This window comes from Heterodontus francisci, chromosome 8 (genome assembly GCF_036365525.1).
Source record: "Heterodontus francisci isolate sHetFra1 chromosome 8, sHetFra1.hap1, whole genome shotgun sequence".
NCBI lineage: Eukaryota > Metazoa > Chordata > Chondrichthyes > Heterodontiformes > Heterodontidae > Heterodontus > Heterodontus francisci.
Window position 1 is genome coordinate 130,983,483 of NC_090378.1, and position 27,837 is coordinate 131,011,319.

The 27,837-nt window shown below is 47.0% G+C and overlaps 1 protein-coding gene across 4 annotated transcripts in view; it reads right to left on the reverse strand.

Annotated features, from left to right (window-relative positions):
• The window catches only part of cop1 (COP1 E3 ubiquitin ligase), a 173,041-nt gene that overhangs the window by 135,692 nt on the left and 9,512 nt on the right, over positions 1-27,837 (reverse strand). For 3 of the 4 annotated variants that reach the window (XM_068038008.1, XM_068038007.1, XM_068038006.1), the window contains exons 3-4: positions 7,645-7,704; positions 6,289-6,386 (exon numbers count right to left, since the gene is read on the reverse strand). In XM_068038008.1, coding sequence (XP_067894109.1) covers positions 6,289-6,386; positions 7,645-7,704 — 158 coding nt within the window. Of the gene's footprint in view, positions 1-6,288; positions 6,387-7,644; positions 7,705-11,934; positions 12,122-27,837 lie in introns of all 4 variants that reach the window. The other variant, XM_068038009.1, reaches the window with a different exon arrangement.

Consider the following 27,837-nt stretch of genomic DNA (forward strand, 5'->3'; position numbering starts at 1 on the left):
ACTTGTCTTTTAAATGCCATCTGTCACTTCTCTACCCATTCTGCTAGATAGCTATGTCCTGCTGCAGGCGACTTGTATCATCCTCACTGTCTGCCACTCCTCCAAGTTTGACATCAGCAAATTTTGAAATTCTATTCTACATTCCAATATCCAAGTCATTTACTTATATATCAAAAAAGCAGTGATCCTAGTACTGACCCTCAGGAACACCACTGCCGCCCATCGTCCAGATTGAAAAACAACCATTTACTCACTGTTTTCTGTGCTTAAGCCAATTTTTTATCCAAGCTGACAGTGACCCGCCTATCCCATGAGCCTGAATATTGTTAACCAGTCTTTTATGTGACACATTGTCAAACACTTGTCTGCGTGGGTTTTCTCCGGGTGCTCCGGTTTCCTCCCACAAGCCAAAAGACTTGTAAATTGGCCATTATAAATTGCCGCGAGTATAGGTAGGTGGTAGGGAAATATAGGGACAGGTGGGGATGTGGTAGGAATATGGGATTAGTGTAGGATTAGTATAAATGGGTGGTTGATGGTCGGCACAGACTCGGGGGGCCGAAGGGCCTGTTTCAGTGCTGTATCTCTGAACTGAACTGAACAACATCCAACACACTCCCTTCATCAACCTTCTATTTCTTCATCAAAAAATTCAATTAGTCCTGCATTGAAACGTCACTGTCTGCAACATTTTTGGCAGCTCCCAGTAGTAAAGATGGCACTGCTCAAGTTATCTCAAACAAAAACCAGTGAAACCCAAATGCCCACAATAGTTACAATTGCCACCTTGATCCCAACAAACCACTGACCACCTCCAGGCGCTTACCCATTGTCTCTCGAGACAAAGAGGCCAAAGAAGAAGATCCCAACAGTACCCCACTCGCTCCTGCACGCGTCTGCTCGCCGCTTGCTCCATGCCTTGCCACTTCATCCCTTCCTGCTCAGCCTCTGCTCCCCCCTCCCACCCGCTTCTGTTCCCCACTCAGTCCCGCTGGCAGTCTCCCTCCCCTCCCTACCTTGTCATACTCTCTCCCTCCCCCACTTTCCACCCTGCAGAGAAGAAAGGTGGCGATCGCGGGAGGGAGTGGGGAGGCAGAGCAGAAGGCAGGAAGCGGTGAGGCCGGGAGCGAGTGGCCACAGGTAGGTGGGGGGGGGGGGGGCGTGGAGTGAGTGGCCAAGGGGGGAGAAGTGGCAAGGCGGGCAGTGAGTGGCAAGCAGACGTTGCAGTACACAAATGATGCTTTCGCGTACATGCGGGAATTCGTCCTAGCAAGCCAGGTGCTGACGCAGGCTGTGTCTGCGCAGCACCATACTGACAGCAAAAGCCCATTCTGCACATGTGCAAAGCTAGGGTCGCTCTGATGTTGTCAGCTCTGGGCTGCGTTGTCACGAGTCACTTTGTTTTTTCCCGCTCATTATGGTTAAACTGTTCAGCAGTGAAATTAGGAAACATTTCTAAACACAAAGGGTGGTAGAAGTTTGGAACCACCTTCTGCAAACAACAATTGTTAATTTTAAATCTGAGGCTAAGATTTTTGATATTCAAAGGTACGAAGGGATAGGAGACAAAGGCAGGTATATGGAGTTCGGTCACAGATCAGCCATGATCTCATTGAATGGGGAGACAGTGGCATAGTGGTAATGTCACTGAACTAGTAACTCAGAAACCCAAGCTACTACTCGGGCCAGGTTCAAATCCCACCATAGCAGCTGGTGAAATTTAATATCAAGTAATTAATAAACATTCAATTAATCAATGGAAATTCAGAATTGAAAGCTAGTCTCAGCAATGGCGACCATGATACTACCATTGATTGACGTAAAGACCCATCTGGTCCTTTAGGAAAGGAAATCTGTCGTCCTTACCTGGTCTGACCTACATGTGACTAAAAGTTAAGGAAAGCAGCAAAGCATTTAAAAGTACAGTGAAATGAAATAAAACCCACAACTGGGTTATGGGCGGTACATTGGCGCAGTGGTTAGCACCGCAGCCTCACAGCTCCAGGGACCCGGGTTCGATTCTGGGTACTGCCTGTGCGGAGTTTGCAAGTTCTCCCTGTGTCTGCGTGGGTTTCCTCCGGGTGCTCCGGTTTCCTCCCACATGCCAAAGACTTGCAGGTTGATAGGTTAATTGGCCATTATAAATTGCCCCTAGTATAGGTAGGTGGTAGGGAAATATAGGGACAGGTGGGGATGTGGCTTAGTGTAGGATTAGTATAAATGGGTGGTTGATGGTCGGCACAGACTCGGTGGGCCGAAGGGCCTGTTTCAGTGCTGTATACTAAACTAAAACCCACAGCAATGTTGTTGACACTGAAATGCCCTCTGAAGTGGCCGAGCAAGCCACTCATTTGCACAAAACCGCTACACAGAAAAGGAATAAAACTGGATGGAACACCCAGCATCGACCTAGACATTGAAAATGCCAACAGCAACCCCAAGCCTGTTGACCCAGCAAAGACGTCCTTCCTAACATTTGAGGGCTTGTGCCAAAATTGGGACAGCTGTCCCACAGCCTAGTCAAGCAACAGCCTGACAGACATACTCACAGAATCACACCGTACAATATCCCAGACACCATCACCATCCCTGGGTATGTCTTGCCCCACCAGTTAGGCAGACCCAGCAGAGTGTGAGTGCATAGTGATATACAGTCAACAGTGAGCTGCCCTTGGAGTCCTCAACATTCACTCCCAAAACCATGAAGTCTCATGGTATCAGGTCAAACAGGGGCAAGGAAACCTCCTTATGATGACCACCTATCGCCCTTCCTCAGCTGATGAATCAGTGTTTCTCCATGTTGAACACCAATTGGCACTGAGGGTAGCAAGTACACAATAGTGGCTCAGCAACACTGAATTCCAGAGGTGAGGCGAGAGTGACAGCCCTAGTCATCAAGGCAGCATTTGACTGAGTATGGCATCAAGGAGCCCTAGCAAAACTGAGGTCAATGGGAACCGGGAAAAATGCTCCGCTGGTTGGAGTCATACTTAGCGCAAAGGAAGATGGTTGTTGGAGGTCAATCATCTCAGCCCCAGGAGATCACTGCAGAAGTTCCTCAGATTAGTGTCCTAGGCCCAACCATCTTCAGCCGCTTCATCAATAACCTTCCTTCAATCATAAAGTCAGAAGCGGGGATGTTCGCTGATGATTGTACGATGTTCAGGATCATTCACAACTCGTGAGATATTGAAGCAGTCCGTGTCCACATGCAGCAAGACCTGGACAACATTCAGGCTTAGGCTGATAAGTGGCAAGTACATTCATGCCACACAACTGCCAATGAGCATCTTCAATAATAGGGAATCAGTTGGAAAGTGCTGTTGAAGGAGGCTGCAGTGCATCGTGTATATGGTGCACACTGCTGCTACTGCGCATCGGTGGTGGAGGGAGTGAATGTTGAAGGTGGTGGATGGGATGCCAATCAAATGGGCTTTGGCCTGGATGACATTTAACGGCATTACCATTGCTGAATCCCCCACTATCTACATTCTGGGGGTTACTATTGACCAGAAACTGAACTGTACCAGCCACATAAATACTGTGGCTACAAGAGCAGGTCAGAGGCTGGGAAATGGTGATCATCTTCCAAAATTCTATAGATTCTGGAAGGTAGCAAATGTCACCCCACAAGAAGAGAGGGAAAGAGAAAGCGAGGAACTACAGACCTGTTAGTCTTACATTAGTGGGGGATTAGCTGGAATCTGTTCGTTATAAATGGACACTTGGATAATAATGATCTGATTGGGCAGAGACAACATGATTTATGAATGGGAAATCATCTTTGATGAACCTGTTGGAGTTTTTTTGAGGTTGTTACTAACAGAATTGATAGAGGATGTAGTATTCTTGGATTTTCAGTAGGTTTTTGATAAAGTCTCCCACAGGAGGTCAGTTAGCAAAATTAAGGCAAATGGGATAGGAGGTAACATACTGGCATGGATTAAGAGTTGGTTAACAGGCAGAAAACAGAGAGTAGGAATAAACGGCTCATGCTCGCGTTGGCAGACTGTGACTAGTGGGGTACCGCAAGGATCAGTTCATTGGTCCCAGCTGTTCACAATATATATCAATGATTTGGATGTGGGGACCAAATGTAATAGTTCCAAGTTCACAGATGTCACAAAACTAGGTAGGAATGTGCGTTGTGAGGAAGAAGCAAAGCTGCTTCAAGGGGACTTGGACAGACTTAGTGAGTAGGCAAGAACATGGCAGATCAAATATAATGTGAAAAAATGTGAGGTTATCCACTATGATAGGAGGAACAGATGTGCAGAGTATTTCTTAAATATTAAGAGATCAGAAAGTGTAGATGCACAAAGGGACCTGGGTGTCCTCGTCAATAAGTCACTAAAAGCGAACATGCAGGTGCAGCAAGAAATTAGGAAGGCTAATGGTATGTTAGCCTTTATCGCAAGAGGATGAGTACAGGAGTAGTGAAGTCTTGCTTCAATTGTATAGAACCATGGTTCGACTGCACCTGGAGTACTGTGTGCAGTTTTGGCCCCCTTACCTTAGGGAGGATATTATTGCCATAAAGGGAGTGCAACAAAGGTTCACCAGACTTATTCCCGGGATGGTGGGACTGTCCTATCTAGAGAGACTGGGGAAACTTGGCCTGTATTCTCTAGAGTTTCAAAGAATGAGAGGTGATTTCATAGAAACTTACAAAATACTTAAAGAGATAGACAGGGTAGATGCAGGTAAGATGTTTCCCCTGGTTAGACAGTCTAGAACCAGGAACACAATTTCAAAGTAAGGGGAAAGCCACTTAGGACTGAGATGAGGAGAAATTTCTTTACTCAGAGGGTTGTGAATCTTTGGAATTCTCTACCCCAGAGGGCTGTGGAAGCTCAGTCATTCAGTATATTTAAAACAGAGATTGACAGAAATAACAATGCCATAAAGGGATATGGGGATAACATGGGAAAAAGGCACTGAAGTGGATGATCAGCCATGATCGTACTGAATGGCAGAGCAGGCTCATTGGGCCAAATGGCCTACTCCTGTTCCTATGTAATTTTGCTGCGAGTAACTCAGCTCCTGACACCTCAAATCCTGCCCACCATCTACAAGGCACAAGTCAGGAGTGTGATGGAATACTCCTGGATGAGTACGGCTCCAACACCACTCAGGAAGCTCGACACCGTCCAGGACAAAGCAGCCCATTTGACTGGCATCCCATCCACCACCTTCAACATCCACTCCATCCACCACTGATGCAGTGACAGCAGTGTGTACCATATACAAGATGCACGGCAGCAACTCACCAAGCTTCGACAGCACCTTCCAAATCCACGACCTCTATCACCTAGAAGGACAAGGGCAGCAGATGTAAGGGAACTTGCAGTTGGTGGTGTTCCCAAAGTCACACCATCCTGACTTGGAACGAAATCACCGTTCCTTCACTGTCACTGGATCAAAATCCTGGAACTCCCTTCCTAACAGCACCGTTGGTGTACCTGCACCCAAAGGACTGCAGCAGTTCAAGAAGGCAGCTCACCACCACCTTCTCAAGGACAATTAGGGATGGACAACAAATGCTGGCCTAGGCAGTGATGCCCACAGCCCATGAAAGAATTTTAAAAATGCGCAAAGGACTAAATGGCCTCATGTGTTCCTCCACAGTAAACTCCCCCCCCCCCCCCCCCCACACTGTCTCATCAAACACTCCCAGTGCAGGTACAGAAGGGATTAGATTAAGTCAAGCTCCCTCTATGCTGTCCTATCAAATACTGCCATCAATTGCAGCTACAAAATAGAGTTCCAAACCTCTACCCAGTGCAGCGTGGGTTAGATACTGCAAAATTCTCTCCACACTGTCCCAAACAGTCCCAAGGTAGGTGGAACGACGTGCTTCAACTTCAGACTGAATCACCCCTGGAGATCAGTGTGTCACTTTGCTAGGGCTGAAGCTGAATCTCTATTGTAACTCCATTTTATTGATGACACTGGTCATCTTGATTTGGAGAATGGAAGATTCCCATACCAACACAGACTCTGGATTGCCATACTTGTGTCAATTATTACTGTGGGCAGTTTTGTGTTGTTGTCTCATACACACTTGATTAAATCTGTCCAAACTCATTTGATGAAGGATCGCTGCAGCATGCCAATTTTGGTGAAGGCTGTGAAATTTGTATGGTACCTGTGCATTCCTGTCTGTTCTCTGGTATATGTAGCTTGAACAATAAACAAAGAACAAAGCTCAGTTTACTGCTTTCTTTGTTCAGAATGATCAGCCTTACTGCCACTTTGACCAATTCCGTCTCACTACCAGAGACTTACCTAGAAAGTTGGGGTACAGCTGATCGACATTATCGATCACATAGTTGCACTTCGGGCACCGGTTACTGACCTCTAGGCTCTGTCGAATACATTTATAGCTGGAAAAAGATCATGCAACAAGTTAGAGTATTCAATCCCCTCCCCATTGAACACACTCAACCTAATGCTTCAGTTCCCCTCATTTACCCTCGTGGTTTATCACTCTAGAATCAGTTCCCAAGGAAAATCCTGGAAGTCAGCTGCAGGTAACAGATTAGTTGTGTGGAAGGAGCACCGCAGTTTCCTATTGTTTCCTTAACAAAGTCAGATCTAGAAATGTAGCTGCAGCACATTATCAGCCCCTCAGTATCCATGTCACATGCTGATGTGATCCATCTGATTTTCAGTCAGATAATAAACAAAGGCTGCAATCTTTGGATTTTCTTTAAGGGGACATGGATTTTTACTGCAAGGACAAAACACCAGGCTCTTCATTCCTAGTTAGAGATGGAGCAAGTGCAGCAAGAAACCGACACAGTGACGACACCGAGTCCTCTCAAGGACAAGGGTCGTCAAAGGCTGACTTGCATCACACACCAAGGCACTGTTTACTAAAAGCATCAAAATGAACCCCCTCTGAATAATTTCTAGTAAACTTTATCATTCCACATTATGGCAACCACAAATAATAAATATGGGTTCGCCGATGAGTTTCTATATAAAAATGCTGTGACAGTCTGATGGAGAATCCTATAACGGTTATGCCCATGAATTGTAAACAGTTTAGATTAGATTAGATTAGAGATACAGCACTGAAACAGGCCCTTCGGCCCACCGAGTCTGTGCCGAACATCAACCACCCATTTATACTAATCCTACACTAATCCCATATTCCTACCAAACATCCCCACCTGTCCCTATATTTCCCTACCTATACTAGTGACAATTTATAATGGCCAATTTACCTATCAACCTGTAAGTCTTTTGGCTTGTGGGAGGAAACCGGAGCACCCGGAGAAAACTCACGCAGACACAGGGAGAACTTGCAAACTCCACACAGGCAGTACCCGGAATCGAACCCGGGTCCCTGGAGCTGTGAGGCTGCGCCACTGTGCCGCCCATAACCCAGTTGTGGGTTTTATTTCATTTCACTGTATTTTTAAATGCTTTGCTGCTTTCCTTAACTTTTAGCTATTAGCAAATAACTTTTTAAAAACTGATCCCAATTAACCGAGGTTTTTGGGGCCGAATTTTACCCAATGATCTTCTCCCATTATTTTGAATACAAACATGAAAAACTGAAGAAACAATCAAGTTAGTAAATTGTGAAGAACAGACTTTAAAATCCTTGTACATCAGGCAACGGGTTGCACTTACCAAAAACTGTGACCACATTTTGTCATATGTGCCTCCTCAATCATCTCAAAACAGATAGGGCTGTGAAAGAGCAAAAGGGAAACGGTCAGTGACACTGCCCACTATCAGAGCACAAGGTCATGAGGAAACGGTCAGTGCTCACTATCAGAGCACAGGGTCATGAGGAAACCGTCAGTGTTCACTATCAGAGCACAGGGTCATGAGGGGTGGCACAGTGGCGCAGTGGTTAGCACCGCAGCCTCACAGCTCCAGGGACCCGGGTTCGATTCCGGGTACTGCCTGTGTGGAGTTTGCAAGTTCTCCCTGTGTCTGCGTGGGTTTTCTCCGGGTGCTCCGGTTTCCTCCCACAAGCCAAAAGACTTGCAGGTTGATAGGTAAATTGGCCATTATAAATTGTCACTAGTATAGGTAGGTGGTAGGGAAATATAGGGACAGGTGGGGATGTTTGGTAGGAATATGGGATTAGTGTAGGATTAGTATAAATGGGTGGTTGATGTTCGGCACAGACTCGGTGGGCCGAAGGGCCTGTTTCAGTGCTGTATCTCTAATCAAGGAAACGGTCAGTGTTCACTATCAGAGAACAGGGTCATGAGGAATGGTCAGTGCTCACTATCAGAGCACAGGGTCATGAGGAAACGGTCAGTGTTCACTATCAGAGAACAGGGCCATGAGGAAACGGTCAGTGTTCACCATCAGAGAACAGGGTCATGTGGAATGGTCAGTGCTCACTATCAGAGCACAGGGTCATGAAGAAATGGTCAGTGTTCACTATCAGAGCACAGGGTCATGAGGAAACGGTCAGTGTTCACTATCAGAGCACAGGGTCATGAGGAAACGGTCAGTGTTCACTATCAGAGCACAGGGCCATGAGGAAACGGTCAATGTTCACTATCAGAGAACAGGGTCATGAGGAATGGTCAGTGCTCACTATCAGAGCACAGGGTCATGAGGAAACGGTCAGTGTTCACTATCAGAGCACAGGGTCATGAGGAAACGGTCAGTGTCCAAAGAACAAAAAACAGTACAGAAACAAGCCATTCGGCCCTCCAAGCCTGCACCGATCTTGACACCCGCCTAAACTGAAATCTTCTGCACTTCCGGGGTCCGTATCCCTCTATCCCCATCCTATTCATGTGTTTGTCAAGATGCCTCTTAAACGTCGCTATCGTACCTGCTTCCACCACCTCCCCCGGCAGCAAGTTCCAGGCACTCACCACCCTCTGTGTAAAGAACTTGCCTCGCACATCCCCTTTAAACTTTGCCCCTCGCACCTTAAACCTATGTCCCTAGTAACTGACTCTTCCACCCTGGGAAAAAGCTTCTGACTATCCACTCTGTCCATGCCACTCATAACTTTGTAAACCTCTATCATGTCGCCCCTCCACCTCCATCGTTCCAGTGAAAACAATCCAAGTTTATCCAACCTCTCCTCATAGCTAATGCCTTCCAGACCAGGCAACATCCTCGTAAACCTCTTCTGTACCCTCTCCAAAGCCTCTACGTCCTTCTGGTAGTGTGGCAACCAGAATTGCACGCAATATTCTAAGTGTGGCCTAACTAAAGTTCTGTACAGCTGCAGCATGACTTGCCAATTTTTATACTCTATGCCCCGACCGTTGAAGGCAAGCATGCCGTATGCCTTCTTGACTACCTTATCCACCTGCTTTGCCACTTTCAGTGACCTGTGGACCTGTACGCCCAGATCTCTCTGCCTGTCAATACTCCTAAGGGTTCTGCCATTTACTGTATACTTCCCACCTGCATTAGACCTTCCAAAATGCATTACCTCACATTTGTCCGGATTAAACTCCATCTGCCATTTCTCCGCCCAAGTCTCCAACCGATCTATATCCTGCTGTATCCTCTGACAATCCTCATCACTATCCACAACTCCGCCAACCTTTGTGTCGTCCGCAAACTTAATCAGACCAGCTACATTTTCCTCCAAATCATTTATATACACTACAAACAGCAAAGGTCCCAGCACTGATCCCTGCGGAACACCATTAGTCACATCCCTCCATTCAGAAAAACACCCATCCACTGATACCCTCTGTCTTCTATGACTGAGCCAGTTCTGTATCCATCTTGCCATCTCACCTCTAATCCCATGTGACTTCACCTTTTGTACCAGTCTGCCATGAGGGACCTTGTCAAAGGCTTTACTGAAGTCCGTATAGATAACATCCACTGCCCTTCCTTCATCAATCATCTTCGTCACTTCCTCAAAAAACTCAATCAAATTAGTGAGACACGACCTCCCCTTCACAAAACCATGCTGCCTCTCGCTAATAAGTTCGTTTATTTCCAAATGGGAGTAAATCCTGCCCCGAAGAATCCTCTCTAATAATTTCCCTACCACTGATGTAAGGCTCACCGGTCTATAATTTCCTGGATTATCCTTGCTACCCTTCTTAAACAAAGGAACAACACTGGCTATTCTCCAGTCCTCTGGAACCTCACCTGTAGCCAATGAGGATACAAAGATTTCTGTCAAGGCCCCAGCAATTTCTTCCCTTGCCTCCCTCAGTATTCTGGGGTAGATCCCATCAGGCCCTGGGGACTTATCTACCTTAATGTTTTGCAAGACACCCAACACCTCCTCCTTTTTGATAATGAGATGACTGAGACTATCTACACTCCCTTCCCTCAGCTCATCATCCACCAAGTCCTTCTCTTTGGTGAATACTGATGCAAAGTACTCATTTAGTACCTCGCCCATTTCCTCTGGCTCCACACATAAATTCCCTTCTCTGTCCTTGAGTGGGCCAACCCTTTCCCGAGTTACCCTCTTGCTCTTTATATATCTATAAAAAGCCTTGCGATTATCCTTAACCCTGTTTGCCAATGACTTTTCATGACCCCTTTTAGCCCTCCTGACTCCTTGCTTAAGTTCCTTTCTACTGTCTTTATATTCCTCAAGGGATTCGTTTGTTCCTAGCCTTCTAGTCCTTACAAATGCTTCCTTTTTCTTATTGACTAGGCTCACAATATTCCGCGTTTTCCAAGGTTGCCCAAACCTATCCTTCTTCCTCACAGGAACATGCTGGTCCTGGATTCTAATCAACTGACATTTGAAAGACTCCCACATGTCAGATGTTGATTTACCCTCAAACAGCCGCCCCCAATCTAAATTCTTCAGTTCCTGCCTAATATTGTTATAATTAGCCTTCCCCCAATTTAGCACCTTCACCCGAGAACTACTCTTATCCTTATCCACAAGTACCTTAAAACTTATGGAATTATGGTCACTGTTCCCGAAATGCTCCCCTACTGAAACTTCGACCACCTGGTCGGGCTCATTCCCCAATACCAGGTCCAGTACGGCCCCATCCCTAGTTGGACTATCAACATACTCCAGAACTTGTCATGTCCCTAGCCAAGCTGTGCCAGTACAGCTACAACACTGGCATCTACCCGGCAATGTGGAAAATTGCCCAACTATATCCTGTACACAAAATGCAGGACAAATCCAATCTGGCCAATTACTGCCCCATCAGTCTACTCTCCATCAAAGTGTTGGAAGGTGTCATCGACAGTGCATCATGCAGCACTTACACAGCAATAACTTGCTCAACAATACTCAGTTTGGGTTCCACCAGGGCCGCTCGGCTTCTGACCTCATTACAGCCTTGGTCTAAACATGGACAAAAAAAAACTCAATTCCAGAGATGAGGAGAGTGTGACTGTCCTCTACATCAAGGCAGCATTTGACCAAGAAGCTTTAACAAAATTGAAGCCAGTTGGAATCCAGGGTAAAATTCTCCAGTGGTTGGAGTCATACTGAGCACAAAGGAAGATGGTTGTGGTTGTTGGAGGTCAATCATCTGAGTTCCAGGACATCATTGTAGGAGTTCCTCAGGGTAGTGTCCTAGGCCCAACCTTCTTCAGCTGCTTCATCAATGACCTTCTTTCAATCATAAGGTCAGAAGTGGAGATTGCACAATGTTCAGTTCCATTCGCAACTTCTGAGGTACTGAAGCAGTTCAGATGCAGCAAGACCTGGACAATATCCTTGGGCTGATAAGTGGCAAGCAATGACCATCTTCAACAAGAGAGAATCTAACCATCTCCCCTTGACATTCAATTGCCATCCATGAGTACCCCACTATCAACATCCTGGGGTGCCATTGACCAGAAACTGAACTGGACCAGCCATATAAATACTGTGGCTATAAGATGCCAGAAACTGAAAATTCTGCAGCGAGTAACTCACCTCCTGACTCCCCAATGCCAGTCCACCATAGACAAGACTCAAGTCAGGAGTGTGATGCAACACTCTCCACTTGCCTGGATGTGTGCAGCTCCAACAACACTCAAGAAGTTCGACACCATCCAGGATCAAGCAGCCCATTTGATCGTCACTCCCTCCACCACCGACGCACAGTGGCAGCAGTGTGTACCATCTACAAGATGCACTGCAGCAATGCACCAAGTCTTCTCCGACAGCACCTTCCAAACCCACGACCACTACCAGCTGGAAGGACAAGGATAGCAGACACATGGGAACATCACCACCTGTAAGTTCCTCAAGTCTCACACCATTCTGACTTGGAATTATATCACCATTCCTTCACTGTTGCTGGGTGAAACCTGGAACTCCCTCCCGAACAGCACTGTGGGTGTACTGACACCCAGTGGTTCAAAAAGGTCACCACCTACTCAAGGGAAATGTATGTTGGCCTTGCCAGTGATGCTTACATCCATGACTGATTAAAAACAAAATTAAGACGTCTGACCAAAAGCTTGGTCAAAATGATAGGCTTTAAGGAGTGTCTTAAAAAAAGAGGTAGAGACACAGAACACTTAGGGAGGGTATTCCAGAGCTTGCAGCCTTTGCAGCTAAAGGCTTAGCTGCAAATGGTAGAACGATGAAAATCGGGGTGCACAAGAGGAGGAGCTCAGAGATCACAAAATGTTATCCGGCTGCAGGAGATTATGGAGATCGGGAGGGGTAAGGCCATGGAAGGAGCTGTAAACAAGGATGCAAATTTTAAAACTGAGGCGGTCAAACTGGAGCTAATGTAGGTCAGCGAGCACAGGGGAAATGGGTGAACAGGAGTTGGCGTGAATTAGGTTATGAGCAGAGTTTTCGATGAATACAATTTTATATAGGATGGAGATGAAAGTCTGGCCAGGAGTGCCTTGGAATAGTCAAGTCTAGAAGTAGCAAAGACATGGACGAGGGTTTCAACAGATGCAGATGAGGAGTTGAGGCAGAGGCGAGGTCAAGCGATGTTACAGAGGTGGAAATAGGTGGTCTTTAGTGATGGTGTGGATTTGTGGTCAGAAGTTCATCTGGGGTCAAATACGACAGAAAGATTACAAAGAGTTTGCCAATTCTGATGAACGGTCACAGATCTGAAACGTTAACTCTGCTTCGCTCTCCATAGATGCTGCCAGACCTGCTGAGTATTTCCTGCACTGTTTTTAGTTTAGTTTAGTTTAGAGATACAGCACTGAAACAGGCCCTTCAACCCACCGAGTCTGTGCCAACCATCAACCACCCATTTATACTAGTCCTACACTAATTCCATATTCCTACCACATCCCCACCTGTCCCTATATTTCCCTACCACCTACCTATACTAGGGGCAATTTATAATGGCCAATTAACCTATCAACCAGCAAGTCCTTGGCATGTGGGAGGAAACCGGAACACCTGGAGGAAACCCACGCAGACACAGGGAGAACTTGCAAACTCCACACAGACAGTACCCAGTATTGAACCCGGGTCACTGGAGCTGTGAGGGCACGGTGCTAACCACTGCGCCACCCAGGCAGTCTGGTTCAGCCTCAGATAGGTCCCAGGCTAAGGGATGGAGTCGGTAGCTAGGGTAGAGAGTATGCGTTGATGACCAAAGACAGTGGCTTCAGCTTTCCTAATGTTTAGTTGGAGGAAAGTTCTGCTCATCCAGTACTGGATGTCTGAAAAGTAGTGACAATTTATAGAGACAGCGGATGGGTCGAGAGAGGTCATGGTGAGGTACAACTGGGTGCCGTCAGTGTACTAACTCTGTGCTTTTGGATGACGACACCAAGGGGCAGCTTGTCATAGTGTCACAATGGCACAGAAGGAGCCCATTCGCCCACCGAGTCCACGCTGGACCCTTGCAGAGCAATAAAGCCAATCCCATTCCCCCGCCCCATCCCTGCAGCCCCACAAGTCCACTTCCCCCAAGTATCCAACCAATTTCCCCCAAAATCATTGATCATCTCCGCCTCTACCAGCCCCGCAGGTAGCAAGCTCCAGGTCATTACCACTCGCCACACAAGAAAGGTGCTCCCCCACATTACCCCCCCCCCCCCACCTTTTCCTGCCCAAAACCTCAAATCTATGCCTCCAAGTCCCTGCACCACCAGCCAATCATAGAATCAAAGAAATTTGCAGCACAGGAGGCGACCACTCGGCCCATTGTGCCTGTGCCGGCTGACAAGGAGCCATCCAGCCTAATCCCACTTTCCAGCATGTGGTCAGTAACCTTGCAGGTTACTGCACTTGCAGTGCATATCCAAGAACCTCTGGTGATTCCCTGGTTATGACTGGTCAGATAAAAATGGAACCAGGTGAGAGCAGTCCCACCGAGATGGACAACAGTGGAGAAGCATTGGAGGAGGATGGTGTGGTCAACAGCGCAACGAGTGGTAATGGTCTGGAACAGATAGGTTGAGAATGATGAGGAGGGATAGTTTACCATAGTCACAGTAACACAATGTCATCCATGACTTTGATAAGGACCATTTTAGTACCACGAAAAGGCAGATATCCAATGAGGGAGTTGCAGCTAAGATAGGCACGGATTTGGAAGGTGAGCAACACTTGAAAGGAAAGTGTGTTTGGGGGATGAGGTGGTGATTTGCAAGGACAGAGGAGTCAGGGGTGGGACTTTTTTTTGAAGAGAGGTGATGATGGAAGCTTTGAAGAGAGACCATACCCGGACAGACAGAACTGTTAACAAAAATCAGTTAACTTGGGAGCTAGGAAGGGAAGTTGGGTGGTCAGCAGTTTAGTGGGAGTAGGATTGTTCGAGCAGGATGTGGTTCTCATGGACAAGATGAACTTGGAGAGGACATAGACATCTGAGAGAAATCAGAGGAAGACACAAGTTCAGGGCGAGGGCAGGGGGAACCTTAGGCTAGGGGATGAAGGGGAAACAGCAGAGGCCACTGAACAATTGGTCTCAATTTTAATGGCAAGTTGCGGCAACTAGCATAAATGCACTTAAGAGGAAGCTATATAAACAAAAAGAAAGAGAAGGGATTTGATGAATAAGGTTGGAAGGAGAATCGTGCGAAATATAAACACCGGCATGGACCCATTGAGCCAAATGCCCTGCTTCTGTGCTGCAAATACTTTGTAACTATCTAAGAGGTCCGTGAGTTCTTTGCACTTGTTGCTCAAAGTGAAGGTGAAAGAGGCAGGGGTGACGGGCTTAAGAAGACAGTTTATAGTCAGTGTGCAGCACAGGGCTAAGAACTGAACATCCACAAGTGCAGAGGGACCTACTGCCAGTACTTGGATTCACATCCTATGTAAATGTAACCAGCTCTCAAAACAAATCAAAGCTGGAGGGGCTCCCCTCCAAGCTAACGCACTAAACTGGCACCTGAGGAGAGCACCCATATCCTGTGGTATCTTTCCATTTGTTAAGTCCTCATTGCATTCATCAGAAGACAGCACACTATGAATACATCACCCCTGTCCTGGCAGAAAGCTCAGTCCAGTGTTAGCTGCTCTTCAATAAACTCTCAATGAGAATAATGAAGGAAGATGCAGCAATGCAGTGCAGGACTGGGTAACAGTTAAGCTGCTGTAGCACTGTAGTTTGAGGGGTGTGTCAACACATGCGTCTCAAATATCAGAGCGAAACCACAAACCAAACCTGCTGGATCACATTTTTATTCAATCCACTCTTCTTGACAGCTGGTTTTAGGACAAGTGTACTTACATTGTGGCTGCTGTCAGCTGCATGAAGCACAGTGGAAGGCCAGGGAATGACAGTAAATGTACAACTTTCATAAAACCATGCTACAACTACATAGAGCTTCTACCTTCCCTGCTAAAATCCTCAACAACCAATACCACATGTTCTGTGCAAAAACAAGATTCAAATCTCAAGCAGCTGCTTCCAATTCCAGTCAGTTTGTGCAAACCTCGGTGATGAGCTAAATTTTATACAGAGCCAATAAACAGCAATAGCTACACAGGCAAGATCACAGAGCCTGATTATTCACAGTTATTGATTAAATAAACGGACAGCCACAATATCACAATTATAGGTTTCTAGTCAGCACTGTGGCAGCAAAGGACAAACAACCTCCAATTAGCACAGCACAGGTTCAAAACCACTGAAGGAAGGAAATTATCTAATGAGGAGCCCTCCAGATTCAGAGCCTCATTTAGCAAATACTTTCAATGGAGCCCAGGTGAGATAGTAACACATTCAGAGGCTGCACTATGTAATGCTTCAAGGAGTTCGCTATCTCTAGGTATAAGTACACTTGACAAGAGATTTTACTTTCCCAAAAGACTGCCACCAGAGAAAAGTATGTTATGAATACCAAAAGGTTAGCTTTGGTCAATCCCCTCAATGAAGCGGAGATCCATGACTGCCAACTAGTTTCCTGGGCATACCAATGCCAACAAAACCCTCAACCTCTGCCCTGCTTGGAGTACAGACCCCCAGGTATAGTGTTTGTGGGAAATTAACACAGCTGCTAAACCTAATGGGATTGCACTGACATTTCATCACCTCAAGCCCCACATCATCCTGAAATCAAACAGAGCGGAGTCCGGGGAGAAGCGTCATGGAAAAGAGCGTGGAGTGCAGGGAGAGGCTTCACTGAAGAGAGCATGGAGTGCAGGGAGAGGCTTCATTGAAAAGAGTGCGAAGTGTGGGAAGAGGCTTCACTGAAGAGAGCACGCAGCGAGGCATCACTGAAGAGAGCACAGAGTGCAGGGAGAGGCTTCACTGAAAAGAGCACAGAGTGCAGGGAGAGGCTTCACTGAAAAGAGCACAGAGTGCAGGGAGAGGCTTCACTGAAAAGAGCACAGAGTGCAGGGAGAGGCTTCACTGAAAAGAGCACAGAGTGCAGGGAGAGGCTTCACTGAAAAGAGCACAGAGTGCAGGGAGAGGCTTCACTGAAAAGAGCACAGAGTGCAGGGAGAGGCTTCACTGAAAAGAGTGCGGAGTGCGGGAAGAGGCTTCACTGAAAAGAGTGCGGAAAGAGGCTTCACTGAAAAGAGCACGGAGTGCAGGGAGAGGCTTCACTGAAAAGAGTGTGGAGTGCAGGGAGAAACTTCACTGAAGAGTGCGGGGAGAGGCTTCACTGAAGAGAGCACGGAGCACGGGGAGAGGCTTCACTGAAAAGAGTGCGGAAAGAGGCTTCACTGAAAAGAGTGTGGAGTGCAGGGAGAAGCTTCACTGAAGAGTGCGGGGAGAGGCTTCACTGAAAAGAGTGCGGAGTGCGGGAAGAGGCTTCACTGAAAAGAGTGCGGAAAGAGGCTTCACTGAAAAGTGTGGAGTGCAGGGAGAAGCTTCACTGAAGAGTGCGGGGAGAGGCTTCACTGAAAAGAGTGTGGAGTGCAGGGAGAGGCTTCACTGAAGAGTGCGGGGAGAGGCTTCACTGAAAAGAGTGCGGAGTGCGGGAAGAGGCTTCACTGAAAAGAGTGCGGAAAGAGGCTTCACTGAAAAGTGTGGAGTGCAGGGAGAAGCTTCACTGAAGAGTGCGGGGAGAGGCTTCACTGAAAAGAGTGTGGAGTGCAGGGAGAGGCTTCACTGAAGAGTGCGGGGAGAGGCTTCACTGAAAAGAGTGCGGAGTGCAGGGAGAGGCTTCACTGAAGAGAGCACGGAGCACGGGGAGAGGCTTCACTGAAAAGAGTGTGGAGTGCAGGTAGAAGCTTCACTAAAAAGAGTGCGGGGAGAGGCTTCATTGAAGAGAGCACGGAGGAGAGTAGGAGAGTGGGGAGAGGTAGATCTTTGAATGTGGAGGCTGGTGGGGTGGAAAGCTGGCGCACCCCTACCCCTCCCTCCCAGAACCGCAACAGGGTTCCCCTTGTCTTCACTTTCCATCCCACCAGCCTCCACATCCAAAGGATCATCCTTCGCCATTTCCGCCACCTCCAGCGTGATGCCACTACCAAACACAAAATTCCCTCCCCTCCCATCAGCATTCCGAAGGGATCGTTTCCTCCATGACACCCAACACCTCATCCCCTTCCCATGCAACCACAGGTGGTGTAATCCCTGCACTTTTAACCCCTCTCTCCTCACTATCCAAGGCTCCAAACACTCCTTTCAGGTGAAGCAGTGATTTACTTGTACTTCTTTCAATGTACTATATACTGTATTTGCTGCTCACAATGTGGTCTCCTCTCCATTGAGGAGACCAAACGCAGACTGGGTGACTGCTTTGCGGAACTCCTCTGCTCAGCCTGAAAGCATGACCCCCGAGGTTCCGGTTGCTGTCCATTTCAACACTGCCCCCTGCTCACATCTCTGTCCTGGGATTGCTGCAGTGTTCCAGTGAACATCAACGCAAGCTCGAGGAACAGCATCTCATCTACCGATTAGGCAGGCTACAGCCTGCCGGACTGAACTTTGAGTTCAATAATTTCAGAGCACGACAGGCCCCCCTTTTTTATTTTCAGTTATTCTTTTCTTTTTATTTTATTTTTGTGTGTTTCATCTTTCTTACCATGTGCCTGAGTTTGTGCCGAACATCAACCACCCATTTATACTAATCCTACACTAATCCCATATTCTTACCACATCCCCACCTGTCCCTATATTCCCTGACCACCTACCTACACTAGGGGCAATTTATAATGGACAATTTACCTATCGACCTGCAAGTCTTTGGCTGTGGGAGGAAACCGAAGCACCCGGAGGAAACCCACGCAGTCACAGGGAGAACTTGCAAACTCCACACAGGCAGTACCCAGAATTAAACCCTGGTCGCTGGAGCTGTGAGGCTGCGGTGCTAACCACTGTGCCGCCCACCCCCACTCTTAAGTTTGCCTCCAGCCACAAGGAGATGTCTCTAACCCTGGCAGCTGGTAGTAAACACAACCTTTGGAACACTGGGTCATGGCTGCAGAAAACAGTTTCGAGTCCCCTTACGATACTGTCCATCATTACCAGTCCTTTCCACTGCCCCCACTTGAATCGCATCCTGCACCATGGTGCCATGGTCAGTTTGCACATGCACCCCATGGTCCTTGCCTTCATCCACACAGGCAGAAAGCACCTCGTGCCTGTTGGTCAAAGTCAAGCCTGTTGGCGGCACAGTGGCGTTGTGGTTAGCACCGCAGCCTCACAGCTCCAGGGATCCAGGTTCAATTCTGGATACTGCCTGTGCGGAGTTTGCAAGTTCTCCGTGTCTGCGTGGGTTTTCGCCGGGTGCTCCGGTTTCGTCCCACTGCCAAAGATTTGCAGGTGATAGGTAAATTGGCCATTGTAAATTGCCCCTAGTGTAGGTAGGTGGTAGGGAATATGGGATTACTGTCGGGTTAGTATAAATGGGTGGTTCTTGGTCGGCACAGACTCGGTGAGCCGAAGGGCCTGTTTCAGTTCTGTACCTCTAAATAAAAATAAATGAAAGGAATGAAGCTCCTCCATCACTAAATGCTGGATCCCCATACCTGCCTGACTCGCAGTCACACCTTCCTGCCCCTGACCAGTGATCAACTCCAGTTCCACTTAAGCTAAGGGGCAATCCAATCAAATCCTCCCAGAACAGGGTGTGACCACCAGGTGGAGTAGTAGCCACAGGTAGGTAGTGTAGGAGTCCCCTGTGACCCCCTCTCTCAAACAGATATACCGCTTTGGATACCGTTAGGGGGGGGATGGCCTCCCAGGTGAAAGTAGCAACAGCCAAGTTTGTGGCACCACGGATGGCTCTGCTGCACAGCAGGGAAGGAAAGGGAGTGGAAGGGCTATAGTGATAGGGGATGCGATCGTAAGGGGTACAGATAGGCGTTTCTGTGGCTGCAAACGTGACTCCAGGATGGTCTGTTGCCTCCCTGGTGCGAGGATCAAGGAGGTCACTGAGCAGCTGCAGGACATTCTGAAGGGGGAGGGTGAACAGTAAGAGGTCATAGTCTACATTGGTACCAACGACATAAGTAAAAAGAGGGATGAGGTCCTGCAACAAGTATTTAGGGAGTTAGGTAGCAGATTAAAAAGCAGGACCTCAAAGGTTGTAATCTCTGGATCACTCCCGGTGCCACGTGCTAGTGAGTATAGGAATAGGAGGACACAGCAGATGAATGTGTGGCTGAGGAGATGGCGCAGGAGGGAGGGCTTTAGTTTCCTGGATCACTGGGACTGTTTCTGCGAAGGTGGGACCTGTACAAGTTGGGACGGGTTGCACCTGAACCGGAACGGGACCAACATCCTTTCTGGGAGGTTTGCAATGCTGTTTTGGGGGGGGGGGGGGGGGGGGTTTATACTAATTTGGCAGGGGAATGGGATACAGAGTGGAGGTACAGTAGGGGGTGATGCTCAGTCAAATATAGAAGAGAAACTAAGTCAGTCTGGAAGGTAGAGCAAATATAGACGTGTTAAGGCACAAGGGAAAAATGCAAGGCTGGATTGCATCTATTTTAATGCAAGGACTCGAGTAAGACAGATGAATTGAGGGTGTTGATCAGCACATGGGAATATGATATTATTGCTATCACAGAGACATGGTTGAGGGAGGGGCAGGACTGGCAGCTCAATATTCCAGGGTATAGAATCTTCAGGCGTAACCTGAAATATTAAATGAATATTTTTCATCAGTATTTACAGTAGAGAAAGAAAATGTTGCCGAGGAGATTACTGAGATACAGCCTACTAGGCTAGATGGGATTGAGATTCACAAGGAGGAGGTGTTAGCAATTTTGGAAAGAGTAAAAATAGATAAGTCCCCTGGGCCAGATGGGATTTATCCTAGGATTCTCTGGGAAGCCAGGGAGGAGATTGCAGAGCCGTTGTTGTTGATCTTTATGTCGTCATTGTCGACAGGAGTAGTGCCGGAGGACTGGAGGATAGCAAATGTTGTCCCCTTGTTCAAGAAGGGGAGTAGAGACAGCCCTGGTAATTATAGACCTGTGAGCCTTACTTCGGTTGTGGGTAAAATGTTGGAAAGGGTTATAAGAGATAGGATTTATAATCATCTTGAAAAGAATAAGTTCATTTGCGATAGTCAGCACGGTTTTGTGAAAGGTAGGTCGTGCCTCACAAACCTTATTGAGTTTTTCGAGAAGGTGACCAAACAGGTGGATGAGGGTAAAGCCGTGGATGTGGTGTATATGGATTTCAGTAAGGCGTTTGATAAGGTTCCCCACGGTAGGCTATTGCAGAAAATACGGAAGTATGGGGTTGAAGGTGATTTAGAGCTTTGGATCAGAAATTGTCTAGCTGAAAGACAGAGGGTGGTGATTGATGGCAAATGTTCATCCTGGAGTTTAGTTACTAGTGGTGCACCGCAAGGTTCTGTTTTGGGGCCACTGCTGTTTGTCATTTTTATAAATGACCTGGATGAGGGTGTAGAAGGGTGGGTTAGTAAATTTGCGGATGACACGAAGGTCGGTGGAGTTGTGGATAGTGTCGAAGGGTGTTGTAGGGTACAGAGGGACATAGATAGGCTGCAGAGTGGGGCTGAGAGATGGCAAATGGAGTTTAATGCAGAGAAGTGTGAGGTGATTCACTTTGGAAGGAGTAACAGCAATGCAGAGTACTGGGCTAATGGGAAGATTCTTGGTAGTGTAGATGAGCAGAGAGATCTTGGTGTCCAGGTACATAAATCCCTGAAAGTTGCTACCCAGGTTAATAGGGCTGTTAAGAAGGCATATGGTGTGTTAGCTTTTATTAGTAGGGGGATCGAGTTTCGGAGCCACGAGGTCATGATGCAGCTGTACAAAACTCTGGTGAGGCCGCACCTTGAGTATTGCGTGCAGTTCTGGTCACCGCATTATAGGAAGGATGTGGAAGCTTTGGAAAGGGTGCAGAGGAGATTTACTAGGATGTTGCCTGGTATGGAAGGAAGGTCTTACGAGGAAAGGCTGAGGGACTTGGAGTTGTTTTCGTTAGAGAGAAGGAGGAGGAGAGGTGACTTAATAGAGACATACAAGATAATCAGAGGGTTAGATAGGGTGGATAGTGAGAGTCTTTTTCCTCGGATGATGGCAAACACGAGGGGACATAGCTTTAAGTTGAGGGGTGAAAGATATAGGACAGATGTCAGAGGTAGTTTCTTTACGCAGAGAGTAGTAGGGGCGTGGAACGCCCTGCCTGCAACAGTAGTAGACTCGCCAACTTTAAGGGCATTTAAGTGGTCATTGGATAGACATATGGATGTAAATGGAATAGTGTAGGTCAGATGATCGGCGCAACATCGAGGGCCGAAGGGCCTGTACTGCGCTGTAATGTTCTAATTCTAAAAAAAAAAACCGGGGAGGGTGTAAAAGAGGTGGCATTGCACTGTTGATCAAGGAGTCAACTACTGCAGTAAGGAGGGATGATATCTTAGAAGGTTCCTCAAATGAGGCCAAATGGGTAGAACTTAAAAACAAAAAGGGGGCAATCATTTGGCTGGGAGTGTACTACATGCCTCCGAACAGTCAGCGAGAGATAGAGGAGCAGATATGTAGGCAAATCTCAGAGAGCTGTAAAAATAATCGGGTAATAATAGTAGAGGATTTCAACTTCCCCAATATCAACTGGGTTAGATTTAGTGCAAAAGGCTTAAAGGGGGTGGAATTCATACAATACATACAGGAGAGTTTTTTGAGCCACTACGTAGAAAGTCCTACAAGAGAAGGGACAGTACTGGACCTGATCCGAGGGAATGAAGCCAGACAAGTGGTACAAGTGTCAGAGGGGGAGCATTTTGGGGATAGCGACCGCAACTCTAAGATTTAAGGTAGTTATGGAAAAGGACAAAGACAGGCTGGAAATAAATGTACTGAATTGGGGGAAGGCCGATTTCAATATGATAAAACAGGATCTGGCCAAAGTGGACTGGGAGCAGCTACTTGTAGGGAAGTCTACATCAGACCAATGGGAGTCAGAGAAAATAGTGAGAGTTCAGAGCCAATATGCACCCGTTAAGGTGAAGGGAAGGACCAATAAGTCCAGGGAACCCTGGATGTCAAGGCAGATACAGGATTGGATCAGGAAAAAAAATAAAAAGGAGGCTTATGGCAGATTCGGAGCGCTGAAAACAGCAGAAGCCCTAGAGGAGTATAGAAAGTATAGGGGGGGTACGAAAAAAGTAATTAGGAGAGCGAAGAGGGGACATGAAAAAACACTGGCGGGCAAGATAAAGGAAAATCCTTTATAAGTATATTAAGGGCAAGAGGATAACCAGGGAAAGAGTAGGGCCCATTAGGGATCAAAGTGGCAATGTGTGTGTGGAGCCGGAGGATACAGGTGAGGTTTTAAATGATTAGTTTACATCTGTGATCACTATGGAGAAGGACGATGTAGGTGTAGAGATCAGGGAGGGGGATTGTGATATACTTGAACATATTAACATTGAAAGGGAGGAAGTATTAGCTGTTTTAGCGGGCTTAAAAGTGGATAAATCCCCAGGCCCAGATGAGATGGATCCCAGGCTGTTATGTGAGGCAAGGGAGGAGACTGCAGGGGCTCTGACACAAATTTTCAAAACCTCTCTGGCCCGAGGAGAGATGCCAGAGGATTGCAGGACAGCGAATGTGGTACCATTATTCAAGGGTAGCAAGGATAAACCAGGTAATTACAGGCCAGTGAGCCTAACATCAGTGGTAGGGAATATATTGGAAAAAATTCTGAGGGACAGGATTAATCTTCACTTGCAGAGGTAGGGATTAATCAGGGATAGTCAGCATGGCTTTGTCAGGGGGAGATGATGTCTAACTAACGTGATTGAATTTTCCGAGGCAGTGACTAGATGTGTCGATGAGGGTAAAGCAGTTGATGTAGTCTACATGGACTTCAGTAAGGCTTTTGATAAGGTCCGGCATGGGAGATTGGTTAAGAAGGTAAGTGCCCATGGGATCCAGGGCAATTTGGCAAAGTGGATCCAAAATTGACTTCGTGGCAGAAGGCAGAGGGTGATGGTCGAGGGTTGTTTTTGCGATTGGAAGCCTGTGACCAGTGGTGTACCGCAGGGATTGATGCTGGAACCCTTGACATACATTAATGATTTAGACATTAATATAGGAGGTATAAGTAAGTTCGTGGATGACACGAAAATTGGTGATGTCACAGAATAACACAGTGAAGAGGCACTTCGGCCCATCGAGTCTGCACCGATGCATTAAAGACACCTGACCTGTCTACCTAATCCCATTTGCCAGCACTTGGCCCATAACCTTGAATGTTATGACGTGCCAAGTGCTCATCCAGGTACTTTTTAAAGGATGTGAGGCAATTCGCCTCCATCACCCTCCTAGGCAGGGCATTCAAGACCGTCACTACCCTCTGGGTAAAAAGTTCTTCCTCAAATCCCCCTTAAATCTCCTGCCCCTCACCTTAAACTTGTGTCCCCTCGTAACTGACCCTTCAACTAAGGGGAACAGCTGCTCCCTATTCACCCTGTCCATGCCCCTCAATCTTGTACACCCTCGATCAGGTCACCCCTCAGTCTTCTCAGCTCCAGAAAAAAACAATCCAAGCCTATCCAACCTCTCTTCATAGCTTAAATATTCCATCCCAGGCAACATCCTGGTTAATCGCCACTGCACCCCCTCCAGTGCAATCACATCCTTCCTATAATGTAGCGACCAGAATTGCACACAGTACTCCAGCTGTGGCCTTACCAAAGTTCTATACAACTCCAATGTAATTAGTGAGGAGGAAAGCCTAGATTACAGTACGATATAGATGGGCGGAGCAATGGCAAATGGAATTTAATCCTGAGAAGTGAGAGGTGATGCATTTTGGGAGGATTAACAAGGCAAGGGAATATACAATGGATGGTAGGACCCTAGGAAATACAGAAGGGCAGAGGGATCTTGGTGTACTTGTCCATTGATCACTGAAGGCAGCTGCACAGGTAGATAAGGTGGTTAGGAAGGCATATGGGATACTTGCCTTTATCAGCCGAGGCACAGAATGCAAGAGCAGGGAGGTTAAGATGGAGCTGTATAAAATACTAGTTAGGTCACAGCTGGAGTACTGTGTACAGTTCTGGGCACCACACTATAGGAAGGATGTGATTGCACTGGAGAGGGTGCAGAGGAGATTCACCAGGATGTTGCCTGAGCACTTCAACTGTGAAGAGAGACTGAAAAGGCTAGGGTTGTTTTCCCTTAGAGCAGGGAAGGCTGAGGGGAGATAGGATTGAGGTATACAAAATTATAATGAATCAGCTGCCTGAGGAGGTGGTGGAGGCAGGTACAGTAACAACATTTAAGAGGCATCTGGACAGGTACTTGAATGAGCAAGGCATAGAGGGACAAAAACAAGAAATGCTGGAATCACTCAGCAGGTCTGGCAGCATCTGTGGAAAGAGAAGCAGAGTTAACGTTTCGGGTCAGCGACCCTTCTTCAGAGAAGAAGGGTCGCTGACCCGAAACGTTAACTCTGCTTCTCTTTCCACAGATGCTGCCAGACCTGCTGAGTGATTCCAGCATTTCTTGGAGTTCCGAAGAAGGGTCGCTGACCCGAAACGTTAACTCTGCTTCTCTTTCCACAGATGCTGCCAGACCTGCTGAGTGATTCCAGCATTTCTTGTTTTTGTTTCAGATTTCCAGCATCCGCAGTATTTTGCTTTTATTTTAAGGCATAGAGGGATATGGAATTAATGCAGGCAGGTGGGATTAGATAGGCATTATGGTTGGCATGAACGCGGTGGGCCGAAGGGCCTGTTTCTATGCTGTACGACTCTATGACTCTAAAATTATGAGGGGCATTGATTGGTTAGATAGGAAGAAACATTTTCCCTTAGCAGAGGTGTCAATAACCAGGGGACATAGATTTAAGGAAAGGGGCAGGAGGTTTGGAATGGATTTGAGGAAGAAAATTTTCACCCGGAGGGTGGTTGGAATCTGGAACGCACTGCCTAAAGGGATTGTAGCGGCTGGAACTCTCAACATGTAAGAAGTATTTAGATGAGCACTTGAAACACCATAGCGTACAAGGCGATGGGCCAAGTGCTGGAAATGGGATTAGAATAGTTAGGTGCTTGATGGTCGACACGGACATGATGGGCCTGTTTCTGTGCTGTATAACTATGATTCTAACCAAGTGTCCAGGTCCCCTCTCTGATGCTCCGCCATGTCTGCAGCTCAGAAACTGAGCACAAGCTGCTCAGGTTGCAGACACTACAGATAGTTTTCTGGGATCACAATGCTCTCAAAAAACTCCACGTGTTGCAGTTATGGCACACCACCTCCCTGCCATATCTGTACAAACTTATTTGATTAGTTAACTAGTTACTAATTTAGCAAAGTAAAGCACAAGATAAATTGGGCCCAAAAAGGCCTGGAGTTTAGGAAAATGAGACGTGATCTCATTGAAACAAAAGGAGATTCTGAAGGGGCTTGACAGGCAGACAGAGAGATTATCTTCCCCAGCTGGGGAATTACAAAACACAGGGACACAGTCTCAGGATAAGGGGTCGATCATTTAGGACTGAGATGAGGAGAAAACTCTTCACTCAGGGTTGCGAATTAACTAGCCCAGAGGGTTGTCGTTGCATCAGAGTATAATCAAGACTGAGATCAATAGATTTTTTGTCTCAGGGAATCAAGGGATATGGCAGGAAAGTGGTGTTGAGTCAGATCAGCCATGATCATATTCAATGGCCGAGCAGGCTTGAGGGGCCAAATGGTCTACTCCCACACCTATTTCTTATGTTCGTCAACCATCAGGTCCTGGAGATTTCTCCATCTTTAGTCTCATTATTTTCTCCATTATCCAGAGTCTTAAAAAAGCAGAGATGTGGAGAGACAGAGGGGTTTGAGAAGAATTACAGATAAAATGATTGATTGCACAGTTACCAATGGTGCACAGAAATGCCAAAGAAATGCAGAACTCTGTTGTAGGTCTGGACCAAGTTACAGATATTGGCGGGGAAAAGGCAACAAAGAGTTGAATTGTTGGAGAACTGGGAGGCAAAGTAAGTCAGTGGGCAAAGGGGTGATTGTTGAGCAGGATTTGGTATGAACAGCAGAGTTTTGGACGTGCTCAAGTTTATGAAGGGTAGATGATGAGAGGCTGAAGGTAACTAAAACATGAATGAGGGTTTCAGCAGCAAATGAACTGATGCAGGAGCACAGTTGAGCAATGTCAGAGGTGGAAGTAGATGGTCTTTGTGAGAGAGGATAAGGGGTCAGAAGTTCATCCCAGGCTCAAATCAGACGCCGAGGTTGTGAACGGACTGCTTCAGCATGAGACAGCGTCCAAGGAGGGGAATGGCATTAGTGGCAAAAGAAGAGAGTTTGTGGAGAGATCAGCCACGGCTTTAGTAATTTCCAAAATTTAACAGGCGACACCTGTAGTCCATCCAAGGAAAGGATGCAGGCAAGCAGTCTGACAATTTAGAAGCAATGGAACTGGAGCGTGCTGCCTACGAGGGTGGAGGAAGTGGAGACAATGAATAATTTCAAAAGGAAACTGGATAGGCACTTGAAGGAAACAAACTTGCAGGGCAATGGGAATAGAACAGAGGAATGGGACAGACTGGATTGCCCTACAGAGTGCTGGAACAGACCTGATGGGCTGAATGACCTCCTCTTTGACAATGGAGGGGGTCAAGAGATTGTGGTGAGGTAAAGCTGGGGATCATCAGCGATGTGGAACCTGACATATTTTCAAATGATGTCACCGAAGGGCAGCACACAGATGAGTAGGGCGGGGGGGGTGGTATTCGGGAGAGATCCATAGTGGATACCAGAAGTAAACGTGTGGGACCAAGACGGGAAGCTATTGGAGGTGACTCTCTGACAACTAGATAGACAAGATGGAACCAGGTGAGTGCAGTTCTACCCAGCTGAATAATGGGGAGAGGAGTTGGGAGAAGGATGGTATAATCAATGTGTCAAAGGCTGCAGACAGGTTGAGAATGAGGGATTGCTTACCATAATCATAGTCACACAGAATGTCATTTGTACTGGATATTTTATGGTTCAGTGTGAACAGTTGAAGGTGCAGGGTCCCATGGACAAGGTAAATTCAGAGACCTGCTTCCAGTCCAGCCAAGGACAGTCACTGACGG